The sequence below is a fragment of the Eschscholzia californica genome, unplaced genomic scaffold, assembly GCF_041429995.1.
Source record: "Eschscholzia californica isolate CP2 unplaced genomic scaffold, dmEscCali1.0.p SCAF_4, whole genome shotgun sequence".
NCBI lineage: Eukaryota > Viridiplantae > Streptophyta > Magnoliopsida > Ranunculales > Papaveraceae > Eschscholzia > Eschscholzia californica.
Genome location: NW_028238461.1, coordinates 17,837,618 through 17,849,454, shown reverse-complemented (window position 1 = coordinate 17,849,454; position 11,837 = coordinate 17,837,618). Strand labels below are relative to the sequence as shown.

General features: G+C 36.3%; 1 protein-coding gene across 1 annotated transcript; it reads left to right on the top strand.

Annotated features, from left to right (window-relative positions):
* The first annotated feature begins 8,634 nt into the window (after positions 1-8,634).
* LOC147543344 (large ribosomal subunit protein eL8y-like) lies at positions 8,635-11,551 on the top strand. The gene is made up of 7 exons (XM_086637179.1): positions 8,635-8,800; positions 9,164-9,211; positions 9,803-10,004; positions 10,129-10,298; positions 10,703-10,831; positions 10,926-11,018; positions 11,111-11,551. Exons 1-7 carry the CDS (start codon positions 8,798-8,800, stop codon positions 11,240-11,242), a joined length of 777 nt encoding a protein of 258 aa, XP_086493305.1. The 5' UTR covers positions 8,635-8,797; the 3' UTR covers positions 11,243-11,551.
* Positions 11,552-11,837: the final 286 nt, after the last annotated feature.

Sequence of the window (11,837 nt, the reverse complement as noted above, 5' to 3'; positions counted from 1 at the left end):
AGTGATTTTTTATATGTTCTTCCTTCACATAGAATTTGATTTACCAGCGAAGCCAAAAGAGATATGTAGCGTCCGTAGGACGCGGCGGAAACCAAGTTTCGAGTATAATATAGAAGATTATTAAGCTTGTTGAAATGTTTGAGTAAGCAAGCATTAGACGAGAGAGAGAGAGTAAGGTCGAGGAACCTCCTACTTTTAAAAATGAATTGAAAATTTTATAGATTTAGCCGGATAGGAACCACCCTTTATGAAGATTAACAACTCATTTCCTTCCTCTAAAAAAAATGAAGTTTATAATGTTAATTATGCCTATTTCGGTAATGGTTTTACAATGAAGTTTATATCGTTCATTCTGATTATAGATGGGTTGTTTTGATGAGTGTTACTTGTAAACTGATAGTTTTGAAATGGTTCGTGATAATCAATGTTTGGAAAAAAAACCTTGAAGATTTTGTATGTTGTATGTGATTGGTGAAGTGACTTGACACGAGTCATGAGGGTCTTGGCAGTTTCAGTGCTCCACTCTCTAGTCAAAATTTTTGTTTAGGTTGGACAATCAGGGCTCAGAAATTTGCTACCCCTGACCGCTCGATTAACCTGTAAGCCTGTTTTGTTCTTACCATCAAGGCTCAGAGGTTTTACAGTTCGGGACCGCCCAACTGGTTTCGAAAGTGATTAAGATCCCTCTCCATGATACAACTCTTTGTTGTTCCACTTATGTGTTTGATAGGATTAGTAATGTATTAAAACGCCAGATCTCAGTCGACGGCGAACGGGCAAATTTCGAATCGTCTGAGATTGTTGGTGAAGGATGTTTTCTTACTTCCGCAAACCATACAAAGTAGTTGCATGATGGGGTACCGATGAGAATAAGCATTTCATCTGAACATGAATACTGTAGGGATACCCTAACTATTTGAACTCGATAACTTTAAAACGTATCTAGCTAAGTTAGGTATATACTTATCACGAGGTTAGCTTGTCAATGACTGTCGAGTTGCCTAGTGGGAGAGTGACTTACCTGCCTAGGGGTAAGACACTTACTCGATAAACTTCTAGTACCTTGGTTAGTGCTGGTATGCAACGGTATTAGCCAAAGTACTACAGATTCTCAGGGTAACTCTTCGTTGATTGAGAGCATACCATGGGTGGGCAGTTAAGTTTGTGTTTGTACCCTACAGTAGGTTTGACATATATATATATATATATATATATATATATATATATATATATATATATATGCATAGCTTACTTGCGAAAAAGTTGTCATCGTAGTTTTATTTTGGGACTCCTCTACTAGTTAAACTCGTGTCGGTGAGTTACTGATCCCCTACCAATTCTTAATATGCAGGTTTCTAGTTAGAATCATCTGCAATGGCATGTTTAGCAGATGCATTACAGAGGTTGTGGAGCGATGTCACTTTAGGGTGTTCTTTCTTTCATTCTCTTTGACTTTTCTTTAGCTTCAAAGTTATACTTTTACACACTGAGAACCAAATAGTGTATACATGTACTATATAGGTTGTATAAGGTTGTATAAATTTGTGCAGGATGAATTAACCGAGTTCTGATGGTTCGGCTTGAAATCAGAGTTTGTTAGAGTATTTGTGTTTTTTTAGCTTCGGTTGTGTTTGTGTATGCGAATGTATGATTTGCATGACATGTTTTTCAAGTACGATCAGTCCGATTAACAGAGAAAACTCCACTAGATTTTACTCTCGTCTATAACTTGTCGGGTGTGCTCGTGCTATTTACGGGGCCCAGGGTGTTGATGATACAAAAGATATCAATTTTCTACTTCGGCTAAAGTTCTTCTCACATTAGGTCTGCCTAACCGTCTCTCGAAGTTGTTCACACTTGAGAAACTATTACTACGTTCACATCATCTCCTCTTTCACTAGTCTCTTCTTCGTCATCAATAGGGCTTTCATACTGACATAAGTCACTAGGATCACCATCTTGTAAAAAATTATGAAGAGTACAACATGCAATGACTATTTCCATTTGGGTTATAATATCATGGAAGGGAGCATTTATAAGATACGTAAATATTTTCTTCAAAACTCTAATAGACATTTCAATCACATTTTGTGGGAAAGAGTGTCGAAAATTGAACATCTCTTGAAGAGTTTCAGCACGACAACCAATATGATCTCAAAGATGATATCTGGTGTTGCATCTGCGAGGTAGTATTTATTCCAAATAATGTTAATAATCACTTTTAAGACCACTATTGAGATATATAGCAATTACCTTATTGACATACATACATACAGATACAGCTAGCTTACGACCTTCACGGCTTAAAGCAATCCTTAGTATACGACCATCACAGGGGCGGACCCACGTTGGGACCCGTGGGGTCACGTGCCCCCACGGGTCTAAAAGTTTTTTTTATGAAAAGGGTCTAAAATAGTTAAAATGAACCCCCAAGAGCTTGACGTTAAAGAGAAGTTGGTGTGGTGGTATGACATGAAGTCCTCCACTCAAGAGGTTCGGAGTTCGAATCCAGCAGTCTTTTCTTTTTAGTTGTTTTATGGGTAAATTGGTATATAGCCCCTAGTTTCTACTAGTTATCCTATTAGCCCTATATTACTTTGTTTTGAACCCTTCTTTACAAATCTTTTAGCCTTTTTTTTATTGTTGACTCCTTATACATTGTTAGAACTATTTTTCTTCATGGATCCTTATGCCTCATTTTTATTTCATTTTCTTTTATGTGTGTGTGTGGTGTTGTTTTCTGGTTATTTTTCTAAAATGAGTTTGTCCCCTCTATTACCTTAACTTCTCTATACAATTCGAATCTGTATACTTATTTATATTGGTTACAATCAACATGTACAACTTGTAAATCAATACTCAATAGTTTTTGAGTCGGCTTAGAATGTAACAGTAATGTATAGAAATCGCTCGTTCGGACGTCAAACCAAGATTTTTAGAAGATTTACGACTTACTACAACTAAAAGTGCCCCCACAAAGCAATTTTTCTAGGTCCGCCACTGGACCATCATGCACTGGCCTTCCCAACCAGCTAAAACATAGGTAAATTTCTTATAAAATGTGCATGTCAAGAACACATTTTGAGTAATTGTTTCTCTCTCTATCTAAAGATTTTAAAAATTCTTTTTCCTTTTATCTGTACAAAATTCTAATCCATATAAACACACATACCCACACATTGCTAGATAGATTAAGTAAAGATGCTACACCCCTGCTAGTACTTACTTTTGCTTTGCATGGGATGGAGGACGAATCAACAAAGAGTTCATCCATTAAATGAACAACCTCATTCAACAAGAACCTATTTTTCTTTGTCAACGTTAGTACTTACTTTTGCTTTGTACGGGATGGTTTATGCTTCTTTTTTAATATTTCCAAGTATCTTAAACTATGTACTTGGTACTTTTTAGAGAGAGAGTAAGAAATCATTGTAATGTGTGTATTAAATCTAAGCTTTCTTTTGTGATCACTAAATACACAGTATATGGTGTAGAATGTGCAAAGAAAAGAGAAAAGATAACTTACTTGTTTTAGAGAAAGAGATTTTCTTTTATCTTCTAGACTTCTTTAGGGCAGACAATGGCTAGAAGATGGAGGAGAACTTGAAATGTTTGTTTATATAGGTATAAAAAGTGACGAAAATATGAGAGTATATTTAGGGTTTTCCTTTTCGACGACAAATATATAAGTTAGAAAATTCCAGGAGCGGCCCAAACCCAAAATATGAGAGTATATATATATATATATATATATATATATATATATATATATATATAACATGAGTTGAATTGTAGCTCAATTGTTTAAGAGTTTAGGTTATGTGCAAAAAGTCAAGGATTCAAATCCCTTCATAAGCAAATTAAGAATTTATTTGGTAACATGTGTTATGTAGGGCAATATTTAATTCCGCTTGGGGTCTTCCTTTTGTCATTAAGGGTTCGTTTGTTACGTGGGAAACTTGGCTGAGAAAGTCGTTTTCGCAAGAAATTCGATTTTCTAATGTTTGGTAGGACATAAATAGTGTGAAAACCACTTTCTCGTGGGAAAAAAGTTTGAAATTTTTTCCCACCCTCCACATTCTAAAAGCGTTTTCGCACGTTCTATCTCAAATAAACGCGCTCTCTCTCTCTCTCTCTCTCTCTCTACTACCGTATCTCTCTTCCTCGTTCAGTTTCAGATGTTCCTCTCTCTCTCTAAACTTCGTCTCCATCCCAATGTTTGCAGACTAATGACTACGATATCTGCAAGTTAATGACTCTCTGAACCCCTCTCTGAACTCTCTCTCAAACAAATCGAACTCCCTTTCTCAACTCTCTCTCAAACAAATCGAACTCCCTCTCTCAACTGTTGTTTTGATCGGCTCTCCCGACCATCACCATCGCCAATCAAAGAAGATGACAATTGAACTCCCTCTCTGAACTATCTCTCAAACTTCTCTTAATCGGAGACTCATATGTCAGAAAATCACGTCCTTCTTAGGTTCACTGTAAGCCTGTCTTTTTAGTTGTTGGGGAAGTTCGAATTCCAAATTTGAAATTGGTAATCTGTGAAAATATGGATCTTCTTCGTTTATAGAATGATTCGTTCGCACAAACTATGTCACTAAGAAGATAGAAGACGAAGATGGTGAACATTGTATTGATGAAATCCCTTTCGCGATGATTTTTGTAAATAAGAAAGAAGACGAAAATGGTGAAGATTCATGACAGCTAACTATTTCTATATTTACTTCAATGATCCATGTAAATATGATATTTGGAAGTGCTAAAAGGTTTTGCTTCAATGATCTCGTTAAGAGGATTAGGAATTGGGGGATTCTTTTAGGGCTTTCTTTCTCTATCCATCGAGTGGAGCTATGGAGGAGGATGTTTAATTTTAGAAGTGCTAAAGGCACAGTTTGTATTAACTCTCGGCGCCTCTTTTACATGCAAAATAAACGTGCCAACAATAATAATAACGGGTGCTTTAAGAATTTACACTCACATTTTCTAATGCCACACCAAACACTAGAAACATGAATTTTTTTGGTTATTTCTCAAATGGCCCCCTAGTTTATGACCAGCTTCCCGAGTAGCCCCCTAGTTTATCGAAAATACCCAGATGCCTCCCTTTGAGCGTTACCGTCCATTTGACTGTTAACCTCTTTTTGGGTTTCCCATAAATACCCTCATTTTAATTGCTTCACATCAATCAAATTGTTTTTCTTTGTTCTTCATCTTCCCCAAATTGTTTCTCTCTCTTCTTCATCTTCCCCAAATTATTTATCTCTCTTCATCTTCCCCCAACATCAAATTAACATAAAAATTCCAACCACCGAAAAAACAATCCTTCTTCTTATTCTCTTTTTTACGGCGTCGAAAAAAAGATTTTATTACTTTCAACTCCTGATTTGTTCTTCATTCAACATCTAAATCAAATCTTTCTCTCTCTAGGTTTCTATTTCAAGATAAGATCAAGAAGATAATTGTTAGAAATTATTCTCGTTGAAAAAGTTGTTTAACCTAGAGTTACTCAGATTTCTTAATGAACAGAGTTGAAATCGACCATGGCGTCTGCGATTCAGCAACTCTAGTCAAGTTAAGCTACTCTAAAAGTTCATGTTTATTAAACCCTATTAATCGTTCTAATATGAACAGTAATCTACCGAAAAACTCAGAAATCCTTTCTACTTTGTCTTCAGTTTCAGATTGAGAGTGCGAGAAAACATGAAATTCATTTAGAAGCAATTCAAGTTCTAACAGTGAATCTTTCTACTAAGAAATCTTATATCTCTTCTGATGCTAGATGGTTCATGGACGGTAAACCTCTTTCTCTCTCTCTCTTCATCTTCATCTTCTTTATCTTTCTCCGTCTTCATCTTCATCTTTCTCTCTCTCTCTCTCTCTCTCTGCATCTTCATCTTTTTTTCTCTCTCTTCTGATCTTATTCTCTTTGATTTGCTGTATTTCACGTTACGAATCAAAACGGAAAGAAACTCACAAATGACAACGTTCTTAGTTACATTGATCTTGTTGATTTTTGTTAAAATCAATTTGTGTTCAAACGAAGAATTCCTTGGACTTTGGATTACAATTTTGGTTCAAATTCGTCTCAAAATTTTTTATCTTTTCTTCCACCAAGAGTTCCTTTGATTGATTCATCGTAACAGGAAAACAGAAACTTTCAAAAGTCTAAGCAATCGAAGAAAAACCCTACTGTATTAGTTTTACTTGATGAAATTGGTACTGATTTAGGAAGACTGATTGATAGATCTAGTTTATTAAGGTCAAGATTAAGATCGAGTGATTTTTTATGATCATCATTCTTTTGTTCTTGTGGTTGTTGATGACGACTACGATAATGATGATGATGATTTTCTTCCTCGACTATTATACCAGGTTTGTTACTATTGGTGATTTCTTCTTTGGATTGGATAGTTAGATGATGGGTTTGACATAAAATGGTTGATGACGATCTCACTAAAAATTATCTCTCCCTCATCATGTCTCTCCCTCTCTAAATACTTACAGATTCCAATTGACACAATTTGAAGCATTCTCGAATACATTCAGCTTGTCCGAATTTTTCTTTTTTTTTTATCCAAAGATCAGATGTTCTCATGATCTAAAAACTGATAATCAGATGGAGTTACAACTTTCAGAAATAGAACAAAAAAGCCAACAAAAGTAAAACCATTAAAAAAGAAGCTCTTTTTCAATGGATGTTGGAGACAAAAAAATCTAGGGAAGAACAAAGAGAAAGAGATTATGAGAGAGGGTTTTAGAGAGAGAGAGAGTTTTTAGAGAGAGAGAGATAAAGTTTTTAGCGAGAGAGACAGTTTTTAGAGATACAGAAAAAATATGTGATTTGGAAGGATTAAAGGAAGGGCAAATTTGGAAGAAGAAATATGACTTTCACGAAGATTTGATGTTAACGGCAAAAGGGGGCCATCTGGGTATTTTCGATAAACTAGGGGGCTGCGAGGGAAACTGGTCATAAACTAGGGGCCTTTTGAGAAATAACCCATTTTCTTTTAAAACAAGTGGTAATCGTTGTATTATTTATGAAACATGAAACGTTACAAACTGAAAGGAGGGATACAGACATGAAGAAACAAATATAACATTCATAGTTTACCCGGTTATCTCCATTCTGTGTCTTCGACCCCTGACATTCTTCTCCGCAATAGTAGTGGAAAAGAGAGCTACTCCAAAGACGATCATAAAGAACCATGACCAACGACCCTCAACCATCTTCCAACAAAAAGGCCAGATTGAAATCACCTCGAACAAAGCTACGAAAGACATAAATCTTGCAAGCTGAAAACCCATCCAACAAAGAAGACAAAAGACAACATATTACCCAACTCATGATTATATTGATAGAAACAGATATCCAAATTTACAACTGAGATCGAGAGAGTCGACAAGGAAGAACCACAAAGGTTCAAAGTTGCCCACCAGAAATCTCTTCTGAAAAGAGATATCATGTATCCCAAAGACTTATAAATAAGACTAAGATGAGACACCTGGTAGTTTAGGCCGCTAGCTACAACTACGTACAAGTACTGATTGAACCTAACAAAATAACGCAAAAGAAATACATACAAATGGGGAAGTGAAAGTGAGTCGGAGTTGAGATAAGTATCTGGAAGTCTTGATAAGTAGATGTTTTTAAAGCCATCATTGTAAAATAAACAACTCAAGGAGCAAATGTAGATGCCCACCAAACCAATAATATTGAAATGACTCAAGTTGAAGGATGATGATGAGGGTATCAGAATTGTATGGCTTAGAGTCCATATTTTGAAGTGCCCAGGGGGGACCGCCTGGACAAAAGGCATAATGAGACTGAAAATGGACTAGGCCTGGTGGGCTTCAGACTGATGTGGGCTTTGACTAGGAGGAAAGCCCGCGAAAAAGAGATCATGGGGTTCAACAGTATAGCCTTGGAAAGTGGGATATCCTTAAACAAGCACGTTGTCACTAGCTCATTTATGGAGGCTAATGACAAAACACGTGTTTGAACGAACAAACAAAAGCAACGGCTGAATTGTTTGTCTGGCAACCCAAAACTCGTCGGAGAAGAGATAGGGATGCAAACATTAAGATGCATAACACAGAAATAGTTCAGATATAAAGAAACCAGTCAATTTGAAGTGAGATAGATCTTGACAGAAGGAGATTTGGACCAAACAAAATATAAAGACAAAACAAAGGATCTCAGAGACAACATCGGTCATTTAAAAAACTGCAAACATCTTATTCGTTCCTGTCCGCTTTACCTCTTTCGATTGTGATCTTTATCTGGTTTTACACAAGGCTAGATCGTTATTCCCTACAGATTGGGTTCAGTGAACCCTTATCTCCGACTGTTTCAATCCAATATCTTAAGTGCTTGTTGATTCTTTTGAAGATTTACTAGACGCTGATTTTCGTCGATTTCTAGAGAACGAAAGTACATGTATTTTTTTATAAGAAGAGCTATGTTTTCTTTTCCATCAGAAAAAAGGTTTTCCCAACTCTCTCTTCTCACTTAACAAACGGACACTAAACTCTTGACGGGAGGTGCTCATTTTGGCGAGGGGTGCTTTTAATAATATTTGGAATATCCGTGGGTGTTAATAACCAGGGAGAGTGTTTTGAGGCGCCTTCAAACTTCCCGGGGCGAAATTATTAATAACCGAAGTGCCCAACTGGCATGCTACGCAAAACCCTAAATAGGGTTCTCCAAGAAGCTCATATAAGTACTCAACATCAAATTCTTCCCTCCCCTCTTTTACCAAACTGATTAGGGTTTCATCTTCAACTAAAAAAAATGGTATGTTAATCTCATAATTTCTTCCAGTTTTTAGTTCATCAGATCTGAATCTAAATTATTATTCCCAAAGTATGAGTTTGGAACTTTAGATGCAAACCCTAATAATTGTTGTTAAAGTTTCTTCATTGTTTATATCGAATTTCTTTGGGATAGAAAGAAAATGGGGACTTTGATATGTTCGTTTTGAAAAAAAATTGTGTTTTGAGGTTTAGTCCTAGTTACTTTTATTGTTTCATTTCTCAGAGATCATCTTTGTTTGAAAAAATTAGGGTTGTTATTGGTGAACTATAATTGTAGACACAATCATAGACACAATGAGTTTGAGTTCCATGACATTCTGTTCTAAATTTTTCTTTCTGGCAGGCTCCCAAAAGAGGTGTAAAGGCCCCAGTAGCAGCTAAAAAGAAGACGGTAAGTTGTATTTTTATGTGTAGTTGTTAGAAAATACCTACAGATAGCATTTGTCTATAGTTACAATTAACTAGATTCAGTGGTTTCAAATACGTTTTTCGCCTTAAGGCAGTTTGCGCTCACAAGACGAGGTGGCACCTTGAGGCGTACGTCTCGGACGCGTAAAAGGCGTAAATATTTGAAGGAAACTTACATCAAATTATGTAAAATATATCCTAGTGTGTGTGTGTGTGTGTGTGGGTGGGTGGGTGGATGTTTGCGCCCGCGTGGGTGTTTGCGGCCGTGTTGGTGTGTGCGCCCGCGTGGGTGTGTCTGTGTTTATGTATCATTCTGTACTGAATATACTGAAAATCCGACATCTACTTCATTGGATCAAATGATCTTTTCATGTTGTTGAAGTCAAATCTGTAATAAGCTTTTGAAAATGGAATTACTTACGTAAATTCTACATGTATTAGGATTCGAAGTTGTAGATTGACCAGTTGATTTGAGAAAAACAACGATATGAATTTTATATTTTGAAAATGTTCACAACTTCAAGCACTTCATTTTTTATTTTTTGTTCTCAGTTGGAACTTGTTCTTGTTACAGGATAAGGTTGTGAATCCTCTATTTGAGAAGCGCCCAAAGCAATTTGGCATTGGTGGTGCATTACCTCCAAAAAAGGACCTGCATAGGTTTGTGAAATGGCCCAAGGTTGTCCGCATTCAGAGGCAGAGAAGGATCTTGAAGCAAAGATTGAAGGTTCCACCAGCTTTGAACCAATTCACCAAGACATTGGACAAGAACCTTGGTAGGGCTCTTACTTATGGTTATACTTTCTGTTCGCTTTACAATAATTCTGTCTCTTTTGTCATTCAATCATTTTCAGTTGACATAATTGTAGAATTTATTAATTCTTTGTCATTTACTTGCAGCAACAAACCTTTTCAAGATGTTGCTCAAATACCGACCTGAGGACAAGGCTGCAAAGAAGGAAAGGCTTTTGAAAAGAGCACAAGCTGAATCAGAGGGCAAAACAGTGGAGTCAAAGAAGCCTATTGTTGTTAAATATGGTCTTAACCACATCACCTATCTCATTGAACAGGTATGGGTATCTCTTCTGATAACTCTGGGGGTTCAATTTTCAACTTTTGTTTTCTCTTTTGATAGTTTAAGATTCTAGACGTCTTGTTAATCTTGTTGGGGAGATGTTACATGGGTAAAAGACCAAAGATTCAATTGCACGTCACACATATGACTCTTTGAACATCTTTACTTTTTTGATGTTAGACGGCTAGTTCAATTTTGTTTCATGGATGTGCTTGGTCAAATTATGGTTGAGAGTGAGACTTGAGAGTCCATTTGATTGTCTGTCTGATCTCTCTTTGGCACTGATCTATTTGGCAGTTTTAGAACAATGATGTGGATAAATAGCACAAGCACTTTATTGATGGGCATGCTATCCGACCAATAAATTCTAGCTAATGCGTTTTGTTTCTATCTTTGTAGAATAAGGCTCAATTGGTGGTTATCGCACATGATGTTGATCCTATCGAACTTGTTGTCTGGCTTCCTGCTCTTTGCCGAAAAATGGAGATCCCATATGCTATTGTGAAGGGCAAAGCTCGTCTTGGAGCGGTTAGTATATTTTCATTCTTAAAGTTAAAGAAGATAGTACGTCGACGAACTACTTAATTTAACAATTGAATTGGTTCTTGTCACCTCAATATAGATTGTCCACAAGAAAACAGCAAGTGCATTGTGCTTAACATCAGTTAAGAACGAAGACAAAATGGATTTCAGCAAGATTGTTGAAGCAATCAAGGTGATTCTATTAGCTTTAACTTAAGTTGTGAACTAACTCGTGATTATCAGGTCTAGACTCGTTCTTATTTTTTTAAATCGTTATTTTATCAGGCGAACTTCAACGACAAATTTGACGAGCACAGGAAAAAGTGGGGAGGTGGGATTATGGGATCTAAATCTCAGGCCAAGACCAAAGCCAAGGACAGGGTTCTAGCAAAGGAACAAGCACAAAGGATGAGTTAAGATTGTCCATTTTAGGAGGTGTGGGTGAGCAAGGAGGGATCGAGGAAGCTATTTAGTAGAGGCAGGAAACTTTGTATCGTTTCTTGTACAAACAATCTTTATTTCATATATTTAGTAATTGGTTGTCAACCTCCACAGTTTTAGAGGTTACTCTTATGTCACTGATTTGAGGTTTTTTTTTTTTTTTTTTATCTTATCGACCATTTATGTACAAGTCATCTTATTTTAGAATTCTTAGATGGTTGAATTTTTGGATATGGCATTACTAGTCTCTATTTTACTCTCAAGGTATGGGGAGTATTGGTTTAAGCTTTTCTACTAGTTTTCGGTTCCCCGGACACTCTCATCATATATTGTGATCAACTGTTCGTCAAAAATTCCAATGATTTGATATAAAATGTACAAATTGTTCCATATAAGATTCATTGAGAATTCAAGATCACCTATCGTTTTCCTTAATATTGGTACGAGGGCTACAATAGCTTAGAGTTCGACTTAGATTCTTACTAAATACATCGATAATACAAATATAGACAAATGTGGAGTAGAAAAACTTTGCCTCCAAAATTACCTCCTGAATTTCTAATTCATCATG